Source organism: Sciurus carolinensis, chromosome 4, assembly GCF_902686445.1.
Source record: "Sciurus carolinensis chromosome 4, mSciCar1.2, whole genome shotgun sequence".
In the NCBI taxonomy this organism is placed as follows: Eukaryota; Metazoa; Chordata; class Mammalia; order Rodentia; family Sciuridae; genus Sciurus; species Sciurus carolinensis.
The window spans coordinates 111,717,593-111,739,739 of NC_062216.1; the positions used below are offsets into that span (position 1 = coordinate 111,717,593).

The window sequence follows — 22,147 nt, forward strand, 5'->3', positions numbered from 1 at the left end:
GTCAGTAAATGAGAGAAAGTGGGACAGATAGGGAAAGGGTGTGGAGTGAGAGACTACTGTTTGTTAAATGTCCTTTTATTTTAGGTATCAGACTAAGCACTTTATGCAAGTTGTCTTTTGCATCTTCTTAGTACCCTAGGCAGGTATCATTATCTAAATTTTACATCTGGGGAAACTACATAGTGTCATCTAGCTTAATATCATTGGATAGAATCCTGCTGTTTTCATTTTGGCACACTGCTTGCAAGGGAAGAAAGTATCCAGCATTAAAGCTTCAATCTCAGTATTTTGCTCCATCAGGTAGGCATTTTTATGTTGTTCCCGCCTCCTCTTCTGGGCTGACAATCCTATTGTCTCTACCCTCTCATTACACCTTGGGGCACGTTGCTATTGGTTTAGTTGTCCTCTAGCAACGGGGATAAGCATTTATGAATACCTTTGTCTATTTGGGAATAGAATTATAAACCTGGGCAGCTCTCTTGGATCCTGAGGACTAGGCTTCATCCACAGAAGTCAGCTGAGTAATTTGCAGCAAGATCAGCTTCTCCAGATGACATCATCTGTTCCTTCTGCAATGTTCTACTTTGCTATAAAGTCGCGTATGATGACAGTATTTCTAGAGGATAGTGTGTTGGGAAATGGTCCCTTATGCATAGGCCTTTCTGAAACCCAGGGTCTTTTCTACATTAGCACTTTTTTATAAAGCCCTACAGACAAATAGAGGACAAATATCAGTGCCCGCCCCCAGGCTTGATATGTTCGAGAGCAGTTCTGGAGAAGAAGAGGGGGAGTTGGGATTTGCTATAGGATTGACCAGGCTGTGAGAGCCACCCTTGATTCACTCTTAAGTATATTCTTTGGATTCAGTAAGGCTGAACTCAGGGTGACAGTGTCTCTTGAAGAGATGGAATAAAATCAGTCCCAGTTCGATGAAAGACAGAAATAAATTGTGTTCTGATTCAATAATACACTTGCTATGATATAAAGTTCTGGCTGCAGAGAAAGCTCCAGGCCTTCCTTTTCCTTTATTCCACACTCACTACCTACATGACATAAACCATTCCCTAATCCCATTTTCAGAACAGTTTCTGAGATTTAGTGTCTAGACATTGTTCTAATTTGTAAATGTGTGTCTTTTTGCATCAACTAATTCTGTCAGTAAGAGAAGATGTACTATTTCATGATGTTGCCATATATATTTATATGTATATGAATACATATATGTATGTATATAATGTATGTATATAACATATATATACACACACACATATGCACACATACACACAGACACTTTCAAAAACAAACATTAGAACAACTCTTCAGAGATAAGTTCAAGAAGAGAAATAGTCCATGATGTGCTTTCATTCCAGAAGAAAACAGGGCAGTTCCTTTAGTTAGAGGAATATTTTTTTCCATTTTTTTCTGGCAGGTCATTATTCCTGATTAAATACTAGATTTATGAATCCTGGAATAAGTTTAATGTCTTCTAGTAAGTTTTTAACAGACCTAAGAACAATTTGGTCATAATTATTACTTTTTAAATAAAGGCTCACATCTGTTCTATACTTTAGATTTCCCCCTGTGGTGATTGACTTTGAGTCAACCTCTAAACCCAGGGGAGCAGAACATCCTTTAGTATATGCTAATGAGTTCTCTGAGAGCGCTTGGTAAACAGTGTGAGTGTATTGCACTTTTCATTGGTAGACCAGTCTCTGCCAATGGCATGGTCATACCTTGGTTTCTATCCTGCTCCACAAGATTCAGTGCCAGCTTAATAATGCTTGCTCCGTATATGTGGATACAGAATTATTTTTAAAAATACACACTAATGTTCATCTTTCTCATAAGTTTTACCAAATTAGAATAATTTTTTGGATACAGATAGCCACAATAAACTAATTTCGATACTGAATATAAAAAAAGAATGAGGAATTAGATGGGAAGAAATTTTTTTTGGTGAGTTAGTAGGTAGATGAAAGGGTAAAAACTGTAGGAGAGTAACTGAATGCCAACCAAGTAGCCATAGGATTAGTTTGGTAAAGGCAATGGGCTGCCAGAATCTGGTTATATGGACTAAATTTTATTGGTGCTACTTCCTTCTTGGTGTGTATTTGTGTGTCATCTTTTCTCTCAGTTCTACTCAGAAAATACAAATCTCTGCTTCAGAATTCCCAGCCTAGAAACTGATGTCTAATTTTCCAACAACCACTTGATCCTTCTTAGGTATGACCCCTGTTGAGCTTGTTTTCATTTCTGCACATCTCTCTGGTGTTTTCCAAGAGTGTGTCTTCCTTCTCTTAAGATTTAAGCTTTATCTTACTTGCTCCAGAATCATCAAAGGCACTGAAGGATGTCTTCCCTATTATGCTCAGATCGCAGAGTAGGAATTTATATGTCTGTATATATATATATAGCAAAGCTGTATATTAATTAGTCAACAAACATTTACTGAGTCCCTTCTGTGATCCCTCTCTGCAGAGTAGGGATAGTTAGAACAATTGAACCATTGTGTTATCTCCAAAGAGTGACCTAGCCTGAACCTTTTCTAGGACTTGAATAGTAGAACCTGGATTCATCATCATCTGGGTGAGATGTAGGAAGTCAACAAGGAGGTCCAGCCTCCTTGTTTTTACTCTAATATTGATAGTGAGATAATGAACGAACAAAATGAGATCTAATAACACAGATTCTAATACCTAATCACTGGCTCCTCAATTTCTCTTTAGATTACAGTTAAAATTAAATAATACTAGCAACATTATAGTGTGAGCCTATTAGAAGTATTTGGAATGTGCTCAAAGAGGGGTGGATTTCATAGCCTGCCTGACTTTTGGGGGCATTTTGAGGAAAGAGGAAGCCCATGGTTGAGGTGGGTCAATTGAAGGACTTCAATGAGGCTGTTCTTTCTCTAAGCCCAGCTCTACCTACATGTACCAGTCTTTTCAACATCACCAATTTAGGGACCATTGAAGTGGTTCTTTGGTATCTAATTGTGTTTTTCAGTGCCAATGGATTCACCACAATCTGCTTCTACCTGTCTTTCTGTCCTCTTCTACATCCTTTTCTTCCCTTTTCTATCTTGCTCTGGCATTTCTAGCTGTCATTTTGCCTTGGAATGAACCCTGCATATTCCAACTTAGGGCCTGTGAACTCAATCTTCCTTTCCCTAGAATAATCTTCTCCCAAGTCTATTTATGGCCTTACCTTCTCATTACTCATTACTTCCCCTCTAATCATCTTAGCTAAGGTCTTGCTTCTTGCCAGATATGGTGTGCCTGTAATCCCAGCCACTCAGGAGACTGAGGCAGGAGGATTTCAAGTTTAAGGTCAGCCTGGGCAACTTAGTGAGGCCCTAAGCAATTTAGTAAGACCATGTATCAAAATAAAAAATGAAAAGAACTGGGATGTAGCTTAGTGGTAAAGTTCAATTACTTGAGCTTGAACCCCTTGGTACAAATCACTAATACTAATAATAAATAGTCTTCCTTCTCCATTCTACGCCCTATTACAGACACTCTCACACTTTATCTTTGATTCTTAGTAATTATTGGTATTTAAAGTAATATCTTTTTATTTTCATGATGTCTGTCTTCCTCAACTAGAATATGTATCCTGAAGACTGCCATTCTCTACTGTATCCCCAGCCTTTTGGACAGGACCTGATACAATTAGATGACTCCAGTTTGTTGCTTATGCCACCTGGGTTGATCTCAGTAGTGTACTATAGGAACTTCACTGTTGTACTATAGTGGAACATTATTAGTTAACAAATGGTATTCAATTTAGTCATTTTAATATTTTATGCACTTTATACTGATAACGTCAGAGGTCTAGAATCCTAATTCTTAGCAGATGATCTCCTCTGACTCTATATTTCTTTTTCTTTTTGTGGTACAGGGAATTGAACCCAGGGTACTCTACTGATAAGCCAAATCCCCAGCCCTTTTAAAAAATACTTTTTTATTGTAGATGGACACAATACCTTTATTTTATTTATTTATTTTTATGTGGTGCTGAGGATCGAACCCAGGGCCTCACATGTGCTAGGCAAGCACTCAACCACTGAGCTATAATCCCAGCCTATCCCCAACCCTTTTATTTTTTTATTTTGAGACAGTATCTTGCTAAGTTACTGAGGCTGGCCTTGAACTTGTGATTCTCCTGCCTCAGCCTTCTGAGTAGCTGCGATTACAGCTGTGTGCCAATATGCCTGATTCTCTATTTCTCTTTCTGTAAAGTTGCAAGATGTCCTGAGATGCGTATGATGTATGAGACAACCTAGAACTATTCTGAGACTGGAGGAGGGTAAAAGATACAATTCCATCAGATGCTAAACATTTTATCCTTCTATCTCTCTATATTCTAACAAATCTCTGATCCTTTCTCTTCTAGTCCTTACTGTTTCTATTCGGTTTTGCTTTATCACTTTGGAATTTGGAAAGCAGAGAAGGCAAAGAAAAGGAGGGGGAAATAGACAAAGGGACATTAGAGCAACACCCAAGGCTCTTTATCCCCACTTGGAAGTGGGGAGCACTATCAAGGAAGCTGAGTGCAGTTTTAGGAAATCCCACTGCTGAGAAAAGATGAGGAGTTGGCAACTTTTCTCCTAAAGTCCCCCTTTCTGGGAAGTCTTCCTGATTAAGCTTTCCATTCTCAGGTTGCTAAGGATCTTCTCAATCCCCCGATGCCCTGGTGAGTGCTTCATCTACCTTAAACACACTCACTTTGGTTACAGGTTGCTTTTGTAGCATCTTTCAAAGCAAAGGCCCTCTTGAGTCACATGGCATACTCCTGAGGAGGTCCTAGGAGGTTACACTCCCGGGGGAGACTCTTAGGAGGCATTCCATTTGCTGAATGTTTGTGGAGCACTGACAATGTGTAAGAGCCTGTGCTAGGGATTCTGAGAAGAGAGTCTGACCTAGGACCTTGAGGAGCTTGCAGATGAGTAGTGAGAAGATAAGACAGCTGCTAAACTTAATACAAGGCAGAAAAATAAGTTTATGAGAAAAGTGTTAACCAAGGGCTCTGAGTATTTAGAGAAATGAGGCAGCATATCTGATCAGGAAATCAGAAATAATAACAAGAAGGAAAGTGCATTTGCAAAGAATCTTGGATGAGAGAACCAAGTCAGTGCCCAGAAAGCACTGGCACATTTGTAGAATAACAATTTGGTTGGTTCAGGTACAGAAAAATGGTGTGAGGGGGTATTGGATGCAGCAGCCAAGGCCATAAGGAGATGGAGTGAAAACCAGGCCATTCTGTTACTAGGAGAGGTGCAGAAGATGTACATCTCTAGGTTATTTTTTCCTCCAGAATGTTTGTTTTGTATGAGCATGGAGGATTTCCCTTTTATCTCTCTTGAGCAGATCACTTATTTCTTTTAGAGGTCTTCTTTTAATTTTCACATTAAATGTATAACTTGTCCTAACAGAAGAAAATACTAGAAAGGAGGCTGAGGATTAATCATGAAGAATCATGAATTCAGAGGGATGAGCTATGATCAAAGCTGTGATCAGGAGGATTAGTTTGTAAGGTTAATTTAGTATAAGAGGCAGGAAGGAGGCCCCCTGTTTTTTAACTTTCATGGGACAAGGAACAACTTTTGTGGAACAAGGAGTTGGTGAGGAAAGAGAGTTATGTCAGTGAGTTCTTGAAAATGGTTTGATGGAGAAGGAAGGAAAGATGGAAACTTGGAAACTTGAGAGAAGTGCTGCATTGGGAAGGTTTCCTTTTAAGATCAGTCAGGAGAAACCTGTGGAAGGAATGGATGGAAAGGAGAGGCTGAGGATAGTTGATGCACAGGGACTCCAGAGGGATGGGAAGCAATGGTATTGAGAGCCTGACCAAGAGAAGGAAGCAGATTGAGATGGAGGAAGTTCACATGAGAGGGCCTAAGTCTTCTCAGTAAAATATGAAGCAAAGTCATCTGACCAGAAGGAGGGAATGTGGATAAGGTTGTGGATTTGAAGATAGTGGTTAAAGATTGAAATAGCTTCTGTGGCAGGAGATGGGGAGTGCGTCTGAGATCTGCAGTACTGTAGATCTGTAGAAATCAGGTGGAAATACGGGGAAGACCAAGGCTGTGTTTTGGGTGTGGTGAAGCTCTGTAGCTACTGATTCTGGGCCCTAGGTTTGGCAGGAAGGCAGGTGAAGTCAGTAGGAAAATTAAAATAAAAAACAGGCTTATTGAAGGAGTGAGGGAGGAGGAGGGAAGGAACTAGAGTAGAATGTTATTGGATCACTTACTTTCTCATGTTCCTCACTCTAGGTACTTAATATTTCTCTTTAAACCCAGTGTCATGCTCCTTATGATTTATAACTAGCCTTTTACTACTATTTTAGATTGTATATTCTACAATGCAAGAAAAAAAAAATGGAAGCTGATCCCTGAATATATTGACTGATTATATTGACTGATTATTCTGGCATTACATTAAGCATTTTATATGCATTATCTTATTTACTGTTTATGACAGGCTATAAGTCTAAATAGTGAGTTTTTAGTATTTCTTCTAAAAGATGAATCACAGAGAGATTAGATAACTAGTTCAAGGTCACATGGTGCAAATGATAAAATGGAGTCTTGGACCCAGGCAGGCTGTTTTGAGCCCTAATCGTGCTCTTAAACACTTTTCAACTGCTTCCCTGCCAAGACTTGGCAGAATCATCATAAGCAAATTGTATTGCCTTTTTAAAAGTTAGATTATAATTATAATAATAATAACAAATCTTATAGGCCTTTACAGTTTGCAAATCATATTCATTTCCTTTTTAGGGGGTGGTCTAAGCATGCACTTTCCCACTGAGTATTATCGCCAACCCCTAATACACATTATTTCTTTTATCTTCTTCCCAACATCCCTGTAAGGTTTGCAGCCACATGCAGGACAAAAGAAGACACCTTCACCTCTGAGATTGCTACATCTTTAGTCCTGGAAGTCTTTGAAATTTTGTTATTTCCAAAAAACTGTGATCTTTTCTATGATCCTTTTGCTATTAACTATGCTAGGCTCCTTTTACTAAAGGAGTTTTCTCCACAGACCTTCTGCTTCCTTCCAGGTCACAGAACTCTGTATGTGGGGGTTCGGATGCCACTGGGCCGGCAGAGTCATCGGCACCACCGCACCCATGGCCAGAAGCACCGAAGACGAGGGCGGGGCAAAGGAGCCAGCCAGGGAGAGGAGGGTCTGGAAGCTCTAGCCCATGGTAACAGCCTGGGGAAGGAGGGTGGGTACCCAGGAGGCTTGGTGAGACTGAGGAGTGTGTGAGGGACAGAAACAGATGCTCTTGATTCTCTAGACCGTTAGTAAGGTTTTCAGAGCTTGCTTCCAAGGAGTAATCCTCTAAGAACCAAAAGTTTCTTCATGAAAACTCAACAGTTTAGCAACTCCTCCCCAGTCCATACCATAATAGGTAAAATCCTTTGCTAGAGAGTTAACCATTCCTTTTGATCAAATTTGTGAGATTTGGGGGGAGGTTATGGGATTTCTGTAAGTGACCTTAGTTCATAAATTTGCCCCCTCATTAAACTGCTTCCACAGAATAACTTTTTCTCTGAAAAGAAAGGAAACTTTGTGATCTGTACTCGGGATCCTTTTCTATACATTCCTGAAGTCATTAGATAAGGCAGGATGCTATTTTTGTACTGGCTTTGAGGCTACATGCAGATCTCTCTTTGTGGTTGATTTCCTAGACACACCATCTCAGCGTGTTCAGTTCATTCTTGGCACTGAGGAAGATGAGGAGCATGTTCCTCATGAGCTGTTCACAGAGCTGGATGAGATCTGTATGAAAGAGGGAGAAGATGCAGAGTGGAAGGAGACAGCGAGGTGAGGCCTAAGATAACATGGAACAAGATCTGCTTGGGCAGGCAAATGATGGTCCTGCTTGCCTTTTATTTCTTTTTGGGAGAAGTGATAAATGACAATGGGGACTGATGTTCCAGAGTCTTCTATGAGGAATCTTAGTATTGGTCATTTTATGATGTCTCTGGTCATACTTCTTGCTAAGTGAACTTGAGCATGGGATTGGTTACATACACATGTAACTTTGAGGGATTCCTTCTGTTTGTTTGATGGTCAGAGTAAGTTCAAGGGCTCTCTTGATAATACAGGCCTGGTTTAGAAGATGCTGGACAGGGCCACCTTGGTTGTGACCTGGCTGAGCAAACAGTAAGTATAGGTCCAGACTTTTTCTGTAGGTGAACCATAGGGTCATTTGGGTTTTAATTGATTGACAGTCCCAGAATTTTTGAGACTTTAATTTCCTCTGGGACAGTTCAAACTTGCCAGTGACCTTTGGGATTATAACCAGCCCAATGCTAGATTTCCTGGAGTTACTGTAGAGTAGCTCTGTTTGATTCAAGTCCCAGAAGAGTCATCAGATAAACCAGGGTGATGTCTAGGCTTCTCTACTAACTGGTCAGTGATCGTGACAGTTGATACAAAGCTAGCATGCCTGAACATTGGGAGGCAAGGGGGGAAACTAGGAAAATATGGCATCAGGTCTCATTGAAATAGTTATTCCTGGATACCTGCTGTATTATGGACATTTTCTATGGATAGATGGTTAAACAGAACAGTCAATCTTATATCAGGTGAAAAGGCAATCTTTTTGCCATTCTGTCATCATAGACTTCTAAAGGTCACATAGAACACTGAACACTAAAGATCATACAAAACACTGATAAAAAAGAAAAATATTGTTTTATTAATATGATTTGGCAATATGTCCAAGAGGTATAGACTAGATCTATTTTTAATTATGCAGATAATATATGCTTATTATTATAGAAAGTTAGAAAATAAAGATAGGAAAAAGGAAGAAAATGAAAATTCTCTGTAATCCCACTACTCTAGAAATAATAAGGAATGTAGTTGGTGTCTTATACATGGTTTTTTTTTATGTTTGTATTTTTAAATTTTTCTTTAGATAAAAATGAAATTGAACTATACTCAATCTTGTACTGTTTTATAACTTGCTTTTTTCACTGTAACAATGTATCCCGAACACATAGATCAGATCTTACAGTGTTCAACATGACTATTCAAATATTTTTCTCTCTTGAAAATTCTTCACTTTCTGTCTTTGGCATCTAGTATTTGTAATGCTTTTAGGTGGCTGAAGTTTGAAGAAGATGTTGAGGATGGGGGAGAGCGCTGGAGCAAGCCTTATGTGGCAACCCTTTCATTGCATAGTCTCTTTGAGCTAAGGAGCTGCCTCATTAATGGAACTGTCCTTCTGGATATGCGTGCAAATAGCATAGAAGAAATTTCAGGTAAGGTTAGGTGAAGATAAAAAAGGAATGCTTGTGTATGGTTTAGAGGGAAGAATAGTGGTGGTGTGTTCTTAGGCAAGTCATAGCCTTCTTGACCTCGATGTCCTCAGTGGTGGGTTAGGTAAGCTACTCTATTTCCCAGCTCATCATGGGATTCAGATAACACAGTGCTTAGTCTTGCATTTGCTGGTTCATTCAGCAAACATTTACTTTGTATCTATTATACGCTTCATAATGTGTGAGACCCAGATTATACAGGAAGATGGTTCAAGGATCTTACCTTCTGGTGGAGTAATGGTCATGAATCAGCAATTAAAAGTAAGCACAACAACAAAGATGTGCTTAAGAATAATTTGGTCAGTGGTAAATTGCCCCTGAGTTAAACCCCCAGTATCCTCCTTCAAAAGAATACTTAGAAAGGGGCAATGGGAGTTGTGCAGAGAAGAGGGAGTTAAAGAGAATCAAAGATTTTAAAATATGGCATCTAGAAAAGATATGTAGGAAATCAAGCCCAAGTACTCCCACTTTTTCAGCAGGATGTGAAGGGGAAGTCTATGTCTTATGGAGTTTCCTGATGTGATTGGATGTTACTATGTTTTGGGATCAGAGTTGGAGAAACACCTGGGTGCCTATGGGGACTTGCCCCTCAGATGGGCTCTATTCAGCTAGACAGATTAAATAAAGATGTTTTCATACCTTTCTTCATTTCAAGTATCAAAGTAATTCTGCTTCTCTGAGGTCACATGGGGACCCAAGGGAGGGGTCAGCTGTGATGGAATCCTGTAGCTCCCTCCTTTCAAAGGAGGTGCCCCCAGAAGTACCACTGATTGTGAAAAACAGAACTCTTGTGTTAACCACTAGGGTCACATCTACATTTTGCATCCTTTTGGCTAATGTTTGAAATCCCATGATGGTCCCTTAAAAGGTTTATGTTGTACCTTAACATAGAAGAATCCCTGGAAGTTATTGAAGCTATAACTCCATGTAAACAATGGGGAGACACTGGACATATTTTGGCAGGGTAATGACCTATCAAAATTTTCACACTAAAGAGATAATGATGAATGCAATATGGAAGGTGAATTGAAGGGAGAAATGGTTTAGACTTTAGTGAGACTTTGCCTGCACTAGTAGTAGCCGTAGTAGTAGGGGAGGAAAAGGAGTGAGACAATTTCCAGTGAAATTGGGGATATAGAACTGATGAGACTCATTTGGCAGATTAGTTGGGGTACTGAAAGAGTTAAGGATCCTGGTTTAGGTGACTGGGTGACTAGAAAAGATGCAGGTCTAGTGGAAAAGAGAATGGGTTTGATTTTATACTTACTGAATTCTAGGGGTGTATGGGACATCTAGGTGGAAATGTCTAATGGGTAATTGGAACTTTGATCTCGTGCTTAGGTGAGAGATCTGAACTAGGATATAGTTTTAGGGGTGATAAATTCACAGGCAGCTGGTGCTTATAGTCTTAGAGGTGGTTGAGATTATTAGAGGAAGGAAGATTAGAAGACTAAGGACAGAAACTGGAAAACTTCAATGGGTAGCTTAGAGGGTTTTTGGGTACTGGAAGAAAAAAGGTTAGCCAAAGAGACTGAGAAGAAGTTCTCAGAGAGGTGGGAGAAGAATCAGGCACTGGTCATAAAATTTGTATTAGTTTCCTAGGATGGCTGTAACAATTTCCCACAAACTCAGTGGCTTAAAACAATAGACTTTATTCTTTCACAGTTCTGAAGGCCAGAAGTCCAAAATCAAGATTTGGAAAGGCCATGCTCTCTCTGAAGGCTTTTGTGGGGAAAAGTATTGCTTGCTCCTTCTGGCTTCAAACATCTCGTTGGTCTAGGTGTTCTTGGCTTATGGCTGCATCACTCCATAGATTTGTTTCTTTGTGTTCATATAGATTTCTTCCCTTCTATATCCCTCTTCTGTGTGTCTCTTTTAAGGACATTTGCCATTGGATTTAGGGCCTACCCTAAGAATCCAAGATAATCTCACCTTGAGATCTTTAACTTCATTACATCTGCAAAGACCTTTTTAAAAAATAAAGTAACATTCACAGGTTTGGGTGGGGGCAGTTAAGACATAAATCTTTTGGGGGTCACCATTCAAGTTATTACAAAAACCAAGAGAGGAGAGCACCTCATGCCCTCAGTTTGAGTGTTTTTATGAATATCTACTTTCTAGACCTAATCCTGGACCAGCAAGAACTGTTCAGTGACCTAAATGACAGCATGAGGGTCAAAGTGCGGGAAGCCCTTCTCAAAAAGCATCATCATCAGAATGAAAAGAAGAGAAACAACCTTATTCCTATTGTTCGTTCCTTTGCTGAAGTTGGCAAGAAGCAGTCTGATCCACATTCGATGGATAAAAATGGTAAGGTTATTATTAACAGTTATTGTTTTTGTTTATTAATAAGTATTGGGAAACTAGTTGGAGATGCTGAGTTACTGTACTTGTCAATGTGTTTCCATGCTCACTCAGACACTGTACTTTGTTGACTGGTGAGTTGAGTAGCTGGGACTGGTCCCCATCTCTCTTGCAGCACTTGGAATGCTTGCTTTTGATAGATCTCAGTGGACCCAAGATAAGGGATTTGTACCCCAGAGTGCTCTCAGAACTGATGCAACTTTTGAACCCTATCCACATTGGCAGTAATTTGGAGTCAGAGAAGGCAAATGGAACCTTTTAGGAATAAACAAACATTTTAGATTTGGGAGATGAAATACAATAGTGTAGACCCCTGAGTCAGACTTCTAGGCTTATGATTCTGGCTTTACCACTTGCAAAGCATATGACCTACTAAACTTCTTTCTTACTTTCTCTGGTAAGATAAAGATAATAATAGGACCTACTCTTCCAGTATATTGTGAGATTTCAATGAGTTAATCTCTGTAGAACCTTTAGTCAGGTACATGGTAGGTTGTAAACACTCACTGAATTTCAATTGCTTGTTTGGTTCTCCTTCTTGTGGCCAGGCAGGGCCTCATCTGTGTTCATCTTTTGGTGTCCTCATATACTGAATTACAATGAGCAGGCATATGCCTGGGAATCTGTATTTTTTAAAAGTTCTCCATAGGAGTCTCTCCTGTGCTCTTCTGATTAAGAATAATTGCTTTAATAGAGAAATAAAAGAGGATCATAAATATGTTCAGAAAGGTACAAAAGTAATAAGACTGAGGAATAAGACCTCTGTTCCCCTTACCACTAACTAGGAGTTAAGGAGATATGTATGGCTTCATAGTCATCCTAAACTTTTCTCCATGTAGACTTTGCAGAAATCATAGCCATCTGGTGATGGATAGGGTGTGTCAGACAAGGAAAAGGTCAGGCACTTAGAGTATTCTGTTTGATTTTCTCCATATAGGTCAAACCTTATCTCCTCAGTCTGTTCCAGCTACAAATCTTGAAGTAAAAAATGGAGTAAATTGTGAACACAGTCCTGTAGACTTAAGCAAGGTAAGAAGAGACATGGGAAGTTGACTTCAAAGCTTAAGGTTATCTTTAGTGGAACCCAGGGTCCAACTGCTGGAATATAAGTAAACTTTGCTATTTCAAGACCCTTTTTCCAAGACCAGAGCTACTTCTGTGGAAAAGGAGGTCCATCTGCTCTTGTCTCCTCCCTACTACCCCAGCTCCAAGTGGGACTGACTTGTCAGTTTGTTCCTCCAGATTCAAAATGCTGAAAACTGTGGCCAGCTACTAAGAGTCTTCACCAACCCAGACCTCCTGATTTTTCAGTTAGTTTTTGGTAGTCAGTCTTCTACAGCTCCTTCTCATCTCCAAGCATTTTACCAAACAGTACTTTTGCAACCTCTTGGTAGAAATTCTCCCTGCAGACTATGAGTGTGGTGTCTGAGACCTGCAGCAGTAGCAGCACCTCACTGCAGTTTCTGGTCCAAGCCTTGATCTCCCTGCTTCTAACCTCTCCTTGCTCTGGTCTACCCCAACACTGTCTTTCTAAAACACAATAGTGTCATGTCACTTTCTCTGCTCTTAGGTTACTGTTTTATTTAGAAAACCTGAAACCTCTGATAGAGGATTTAAGTATTTAAAAAGTAAAATTATGTGACCCAGAGTTCCAGAGTCAGGGAGGCATGGTAGAGTAGAATTCAAATCAGAATACCTGGATTTATGTTTGTTTGTTTGCTTGGTTTTGGTACCAGGGACTGAACCCAGGGGCACTTAACCACTGAGCCATTCCCAGCCCTTTTATTTAGATACAGGATCTCACTGAATTGCTGAGGGCCTCACTAAGTTGCTTAGGCTGGCTTTCAGCTCAGATCCTCCTGCCTCAGCCTCTCAAGCCACTGGGATTACAGATGTGCACCACCTGCCTGGCTGTTTGTTTTGCAGTGCTAAGAATTGAACCTGGGACACTATAAATGCTAGGCACACATTCTACCACTTAGTCACACCCACCCCCAGACCTCGGAATACCTGAATTTAATTTTGATTCTTTATCTTAATACCCTGGGCAAGTCAACTTTTAGCTCTCTGGATCTCCATTGTTTCATTTTTTATTTTTTAAATAGTGGTACTAATAGGACCTGTCTTATCTACCAGACAGGGTTTTTGTAAGGACCAAATAAAAAAGTATGAGAAAACACTTTGTTAACCATAAAATCACAATGTGAATTTCACAGATGAGGAGAGTGATTGGTGTTTAAGATGATGGCTCCCAAATTATCAGAAGTCTCTTTTGCACTTTTAGGTGGACCTTCATTTCATGAAAAAAATTCCCACTGGAGCAGAGGCCTCAAATGTCCTGGTCGGAGAGGTGGATACTTTGGACCGGCCCATCGTTGCCTTTGTGAGGCTCTCTCCAGCTGTTCTTCTCTCAGGCCTCACAGAAGTACCAATTCCAACAAGGTAAAGACAAAGATAAAACTCAGCGCATTCTATCTGGAGTACAAATTTATGAAAACACTGGTGGAAGATAGCTAATACCAAAAATTAGGACTGATTAATTTGAGAATGGTATTAAAAATTAAGCAGTGAGCTCAGAAAACTGGGGTATATTTGATCAACTACCATGCGAAGAAATTCTGATTTTTAAGACTGTGATTACATGGTACCTACAGTCTTGAAAATGGAAAATGGAGGAGCAAACAAAGGGCATAGCAAAGCCAGTCACTTGTTATAATAGGAAACCTAAATCTCACTCTCCCAGTTCTACAGAGCCATATTCAAGGGAAATGTCCTCAATCCAAGGTATTGATGTCTCTTTCCACAGTTCTTGCAGGGTTTGTGTGATTTACACATATACCTGCATTTGTTCAAAAGGCTATTCATGTGCTCTGAAGGTGGTGATGCCAGTGATTTGGAGCCTCGCTAATTACAGAAAGTATTTAGATGTCCAGAACAGAAGTTAGACTTCTTTACAGGGCTTAATCATTTTAACTTCCTTATCCCTTTTCCTTTCCCTGTCATTTTCTTATTAGAACAATGAATAATAGTCAGATAACCTTGAATTTGTACAATAATGCCATGTTTTGAAAAGATGTTCTTTCTATAGCTAGGATTTGTGTCTATGGAAACACTAAAAAATACAACCACATTATCGAATGATGTCATACAAACAGCTTCCAGTGCCCATAGTGGAACTATTAGGTTAAGGCAACTTGAAGTGTTCCATATTAGTATGTCTCTGTCTCTGTCTGTCTTTCTCTCTAAAGTTACAGTGATGATTTCTTTTTGATAGGCAAGAGAAATGTTTTACTGTTTAGAGAGGAATAAGATGCCACTTCTTCAAGTTACTTATGTAATTTCTTCTGTGTGTTTTGCCAGATTTTTGTTTATCTTATTGGGCCCAGTAGGAAAAGGTCAGCAGTACCATGAGATTGGCAGATCCATGGCCACCATCATGACAGATGAGGTATGTGCCATTTCTGCTTTTCATTCATTCATTTCATAAATATTTATTGTTTACTCTGTGCCAAGTACAGTGCTAGTCATTGGAGATAAAATAATTACAATTGCATTGTCTGCTGGGAGTCAGTTCAGTGCCCTTCTCTGAGAGCCTCTTGTGGGAGTACCAAGCCCTCTCGGGGATTTTTCTTCCTATGTTATCTCTCCCTTTTGGGGTAATTAAGAATGAAGAGAAATCCTTTTCTGGGAAAAATTATTATTGCCAAGTAATATATGGAGAGAAATACATGTAAGACTAACTTAACTTTCTAGAGAATATGATTAATTAAATATATCTAAGCTATTTGGACAAAAAAACTTCACTCCCACATAAATGAGACCAATTTGTATAAGGTCAGGTGTGTGATCTCAGCCAGTGTTGTGTGAATATTCTTGCTTGTCTATACCAAGCCACCAGCCATTTTAGCATTGTGCTGAATCCACAGTGCCAACCCTGGTGAGGACCACGTTGCACATATAAACTGCAAAGCTGGGCTTTCAAGCATATGTTGTAATGGGCAAAGGAAGGCATGGACTATTTTTTTTTTTTTTTTTTTTTGGTGCTGGGGATCGAACCCAGGGCCTTGTGCTTGCAAGGCAAGCACTCTACCGACTGAGCTATCTCCCCAGCCCCGGCATGGACTATTTTTTCAGCTCTTTTTGGGAGTCTTATTTCATGGAGGACCTTCCTTTGTAATTCCATCCTGTTTTTGTAAACATTATGATCAAGAAAATTTTCCATGCATCATTTTCCCCCATCCTTTGAGAGGATAATAGCATTGTACAACTTTAGAGTCATATCTTATTTCTTCTTATATTAGCAGACATTTGTTAATTCTTTTTGACCCACCTCATCTCTAGCTTCATTTTTTTTAACCTTTTATCTTTGCACTTGTCTATGTGCTAAATTTTCTGCTTCTCAGGTCCCTATGACAGAGATAAAATCAAGAGATTTTATCCATCTATTACTATATCCATTGGTAATTGTTTTTTAAAATTACTTTTAGTTGTCAATAGACCTTTATTTTATTTATTTATATGTGGTGCTGAGAATCAAACCCAGTGCCTCATGTGTGCTAGGCAAGCACTCTACCACTGAGCTACAACCCCAGCCCCTTGGTAATTGTTTTAAAGTAACTTTCAACTTTCATAAGAGTGTTTTCTTTTCTGCAGATTTTTCATGATGTGGCATATAAGGCAAAAGAGCGAGATGATCTCCTGGCAGGGATTGATGAGTTCCTAGACCAGGTGACGGTACTTCCTCCAGGGGAATGGGACCCCTCCATTAGAATTGAGCCACCCAAAAATGTCCCTTCACAGGTAATGTACACACATTAGCCAGTGGTGGCTAGTGTTACTGAGTGCCCACCATGAAAAAAGCAAAGACCATGTGGACACATACTAAATAAATTGAGATCTGGCCCTGTTTTGGGGCTCCTAGAATGTCAGAACAGTAATAAAAAATGAATATGCAGTAATATAGATTAGTTCAGATGTGATGAGGTCTCATGGTTACCTGGGCATGAATTTTAAAACATTTTTTATGTGTTCTTTTAAATTATACATGACAGTAGAATGTAATTTGACATATTATACATACATGGAGTACAACTTCCCATTCTTGTGGTTGTACATAATGTGGAGTTACACTGGTTGTGTACTCATTTATGAACATAGGAAAGTTATAACCAATTCATTCTACTATCTTTCCTAATATATTCATTCTACTATCTTTCCCATACCCCATCCCTTTCCTTCATACCCCTTTGTCTAATCCAGAGTACTTCTATTCTTCCCTTTCCTTCTCCTCCCCTTTTTTGTATTAGCATCCACATATTAGAGGGAACATCCATCCTTTGTTTTTTTTTTTTTTTTTTGGATTGACTTCTTTTACTTAGCATGATAGTCTCCAGTTCCATCCATTTACCAACAAATGCCATAATTTCATTCTTCTTTATAGCTGAATAATATTCCATTCATACCCCTTTGTCTAATCCAGAGTACTTCTATTCTTCCCTTCCCTTCTCCTCCCCTTTTTTGTATTAGCATCCACATATTAGAGGGAACATCCATCCTTTGTTTTTTGTTTTTTGGATTGACTTCTTTTACTTAGCATGATAGTCTCCAGTTCCATCCATTTACCAACAAATGCCATAATTTCATTCTTCTTTATGGCTGAATAATATTTCACCGTGTATATATATCACATTTGTCTGTTGAAGGTCACCTAGGTTGGTTCCATAGCTTAGCTATAGCGAATTGAGCCATATCAATGTGAATTGAGCCATTGATATGGCTGTGTCACTGTAGTATGCTGACTTTAAGTCCTTTGGGTATATACTGCGGGGATGGGATAACTGGGTCAAATGGTGGTTCCATTTGAAGTTTACTGAGGGATCTCCATACTACTTTCCAGAGGGTTACACCAATTTACAGTCTGGACATGAATTGTAAGCCAAATTTTGAAGGATTGATGTAAAATGGCAGAGAGGAGAAGGGAGAACATTTCTTGAAAGTATATTATGTTCAAAGTCCTCAAATGAAAAAAAGACACCAAGTTGTAAGGAGAGAACAAATAGGGTTTCCCTACTTTTCTGACATATTAAGAGTAGGAAGAAAACTTCTGTGTACTAGGTACAAGGGCAGGTGCTTTATACATGTGAATTCAACTTTCTCAGCAACATTCCATCCAAAAGGTATTGTTATCTTTAGTTTACACATGAGGAATAAAACAATCTTAGAGCAAGGTTTTAAGGCAAAGTAAGATTATACAGAAGCAGATCTGAAACTGAAACTCTGTTGCCAAAGCCCCCTTTTTTGTTTCTGGGCAAGATACAGTTAAGGAATCTGGCAGTATCGGAGAGGAAAAGACATTTTGTATATATAAATACACACTTTTTTATTCCCCAGGAAAGTCAGTAAATTGCATCAAATCAGTAAATGCATTTGAAAACTACAAACACTTGAGCATTTGAGTTGCTTTTGGGTTATCCCATCACCACTCCCCACTGTTAGCAGGAAACTACAGATAAATACTATCTTTATTAACTTTGTGGTCTTCTGTTAAAAGGAGAAAAGGAAAATGCCTGGAGTTCCAAATGGAAATGTTTGCCACATAGAACCAGAACCACATGGGGGTCATAGTGGACCAGAACTTCAGCGTACTGGGCGGTAAGTTCAGGATGCTTCACAGCTGATGCTGCTTATTGTACAGAAGTTGTGTGAAGGAAAGAGGCATCCTTTTTTTTTTTTTTAAATCTTTTCTATAGTGGAACTTTATTGTGTGGAGATGACTTTTCAAATGGAATCACCAATTATAAGTATTATAAATACATCAAATATTGTATTCATTCATTCATTCAAGTTTCTGAAACCACCTATCCTGTTCTGTCTCATGTCCAGTTCTTCCCACACATTGTTCACTCTGATTTGAACAATCTCTGCCTTCCTCATCTCCTAACTCATCTCAGCTTAGGTGTCACTTTCTTTGGAAAGCTTTCTAGTATTCTCCATAGCGAAGGTAGGTTTTCCTGCTATGTAATGCCTCAGCATTGATCTCTGATCCTCCCTCTTTCCCACACCATTACAGCCCTTGTCATACTTTATAATTGTTACTTGATTCTAGTTTCCTGCTAGACTGTTTGCTCCAAAAGGGCAGGTACTCCATCATATTCCTAGAACATAGCATAGTGCCCTACATAGAGTGTGCTCAGTATCTGATGAATGAATGAATACTTTTAGAATGATACCTGGTCTGTAGCATGGAATGCACTATGAATGGATAAATGTTGGGTGATAATTTTAAGTTAAGAAACTCCCTTACCGGGTAGGGAAAAAAGGTACTATCTTAGGTGTGTGTGTTTTAGAATAGGCAATCTAATCTTCTAAGCCAATATTTTAAAAACAGATGTCCAAGGAAAAGGTATTTTATGGTAGGTGAAGACAACAATCCAGATTAGGGGTTTTATTTCCCAGGTAGGAAGGTGGTAAAAGAGGATGATATTTGGCATTGGGGTGACATCCAGTCGTGTCCCCAGATTATGGGAGAAGGTTGAGATCCTGACTCTGGCTCTGTACATTATGCTGTGTTTAAGAAGGATGTACTATAGAGAGATTCTCAGATCATAAAAAGAAGCATTTATGTCTTCTTTTTTCTTTTTTTTTTTTTTAAACCTTTTTTCCTTCTTCCTTGCTTGAGATTGCTTTCCTTAGTCTTTTTGCCCTTAGTATTTTACCCAATACTAAAGAATGGAAAGTCAGGAACTTTTTGTTTGTTTGTTTTGTTTTGAAATTATGGAGAGTGATTTACTTTTCCATTCAAGAAAATTCAAGGAGAAGCTAGGAAAGGAGACAGAGAAACAAGAGAATGGCACTTAACTAGTAGTGTTCTGATCAGGTAATATGTTTTCTGGCTGAAAGAATGCATCGGAGGAGAGGAGAAGATAACTATGCTCTGGGTGGGAACCTTGGCAGAAAGGTGGAGTCTTTGAAAGGAGGCGGTCACTGAGAAGAGGTCTGAATGGCAGGGAGGCCTGATGCTGAGAGGCAATAAGGGAAATGTCTGTCCTTAGAATTGGCTTCAGAATTGAGACTGTCCCGGAAGTGATTTTTGTTGTTGTTGTTGTTGTTCTTGTTGTTGTTTGTTTGTTTAAGGAAAGGGTCTTGAATATGGATTTGATAATATTCAGAATTATGACTATTTTTTTAATAATAAAAAGATTATCCATACCCTAGGAATTAAAGTTGAAAAGTAGTAGAATTGAGAGCAACAGATTTTTGTCAAACAGGTATCTTTACAGAGGTAAGATTTCAGTTTTCTTTCAATGCGAAGAAAATAAACTAGATTCCCATGTTTATGATTTATTCCACATGAGGGTTTAGGAGACCATTTGATTGGATCTCCACCATTCTGAGATCTCAGAAATGGAGCCTGATGTACCCAAAGAAAATTCCATATCAATAGGACTATCACATGCTTAATCACAAGCCCCAAGTACCTTTTATGTATGTAGTATGTATGTCTATGTGTATGTATGTATTTATTTTGGTACTAGGGATTGAACCCAGGGGCACTTAACCCCTGAGCCATATCCTTTTTATTTTTTATTTATAGACACACTCTTGCTAAGTTGCTTAGGGCCTTACTAAGTTGTGAAAGCTGGCTTTGAACTCCTCTTGCACCAATTGCTTTAACTTATAAATTCAGATGGGGTTTGAAGGAGTTCTCCTGTAATGTCACATCAGGAAATTCTGAAATTGACAAAGGTGAAAGGAAACTCTGGGCTCAGAGGTTAGTTTTGCTTAGTAAACCTCTTTCTGAGCTCCTGACATTTTCTTCCAAATGCTTAGTATAGGGCTTCAAGACCCATGACTTTCCTTTTTAATAGCCTCTTGGACCAGATGACTTACTGCCTGTATCAGTACCAGAGATCCCAGTTTCAACCCATCTCTGGCCCCTTCTCCATTTCAAATTATGTGGGAAAGAAATGTGAACATTTCCTGTAGATGAACATCCGGACATTTCTGAACCTTTCTGGACTGCACAATCTAAAAACATGTTAGCAGTCAGGCACAGTTGTATACACCTGTAATCCCAGTAGCCCAGAAGGCTGAGGCAGGAGGATCACAACTTCAAAGCCAGCCTCAGTAACTTAGGAAGGCCCTAAACAACTTAGTCAGACCCTGTCTCTAAATAAAAATTTAAAAGGACTGGAGATATGACTCAGTGGTTAAGCACCCATGGGGTCAATCTCTGTAATAATAATAATAACAACAACAACTTTAGTTAAATAAAAATAAAAACAAAAACTCATTAACTTGGGTTTTCAGTTATACCATCCTTGGTATTTATCCTAATGAATTAAAGTGAGCATACTGTAGCAATGCATGTATACCCAGCACAATTCAGAATAGCCAAATTGTGGAACTAGCCTAGATGTTGGTCAATGGATGATGGATAAAGAAACTATAGCATATATACACAATGAAGTTTTGTTTAAGTCATAAAGAAGAATGAAATTACGTCACTTGCAGGAAATGGAAGGAACTTGAGAGCTTTATGTTAAGTGAAATATGCCAAACTCAAAAAGTTAAGGATGGTAAGTTTGTTTTTTTTTATCATATGTGTAAGTTAGAGAGAAAAGGGGGAAAGAAAGGTGAGGGGAATCTCATGAAAAACAGAGGGAGGAGAGGAGAGAAATGGAAAGGTACTGGGAGATGAAATTGACCAAATTAAACTGTTATATTGTATACATGTATGCATATATAACAATGAATCCCACTTTAATGTATAATGTAATGCACCAATAAAACGTGGTAAACATATATCTTGGATTTTATAATTCTTCAAACCATTAGTTACATTTCTTTGAAAGCAAAGCCTGCTTTTTTGCATATCATGTTACACAACCTTGAGGCAAAACTTGAAGATGTAGGGGATATTATTCTTGTTGGACATAGAGGTATTTGAAAATGGAGTAGACTCTAAGAAACTGGGAAAGGAGACAAAGTTGAAAATAGTACTGTGAGTTCTGTTTTATCTGACCCTCCAAGCAAGGGCCGTGATACTGTTTTGAACCTCCCTGATGTCATCACAGGCAGGGATGCCATGTGTTACAGGAAAGTGTGTCTAGAGTCTTCCTAGTCCAGAAGCTCCACAGCAAGAAAGACACTCTGGAAAGGGGTTTTCCAGGGTAGATTTATATCCCTTTTTGGGATGCCAGTTTTGGGGAAGGGTTAATGAAAAAAAGAATCAGGAGCTGCTATCTCGATGATCCCCCCCCACACTTCAAACAGGTTTCTTCCAAAGCACACCAGACAAATGGATGGCTGGCCTGTCCCTAAAGCCCTCCAGGAAAGGGCTCCCTAAGTCAGTGCTCCAGAGCCTAGTGACCCTCTACATGGGTAAGTCCTTTCTTACATAAAGCTTAAATTCATATTCCTCTGTGCCTCCTGCCCCGCAAAACTTGA

At 39.1% G+C, this 22,147-nt stretch overlaps 1 protein-coding gene across 3 annotated transcripts in view; it reads left to right on the forward strand.

Annotated features, from left to right (window-relative positions):
- Slc4a8 (solute carrier family 4 member 8) overlaps positions 1 to 22,147 on the forward strand; it is a 71,006-nt gene that overhangs the window by 14,649 nt on the left and 34,210 nt on the right. For all 3 annotated transcript variants that reach the window (XM_047548823.1, XM_047548825.1, XM_047548824.1), the window contains exons 3-11: positions 7,060 to 7,206; positions 7,694 to 7,829; positions 9,117 to 9,277; positions 11,456 to 11,644; positions 12,636 to 12,727; positions 13,983 to 14,140; positions 15,059 to 15,146; positions 16,352 to 16,498; positions 18,249 to 18,349. In XM_047548823.1, the coding sequence (XP_047404779.1) occupies positions 7,060 to 7,206; positions 7,694 to 7,829; positions 9,117 to 9,277; positions 11,456 to 11,644; positions 12,636 to 12,727; positions 13,983 to 14,140; positions 15,059 to 15,146; positions 16,352 to 16,498; positions 18,249 to 18,349 (1,219 nt within the window). The remainder of the gene's footprint in view (positions 1 to 7,059; positions 7,207 to 7,693; positions 7,830 to 9,116; positions 9,278 to 11,455; positions 11,645 to 12,635; positions 12,728 to 13,982; positions 14,141 to 15,058; positions 15,147 to 16,351; positions 16,499 to 18,248; positions 18,350 to 22,147) is intronic.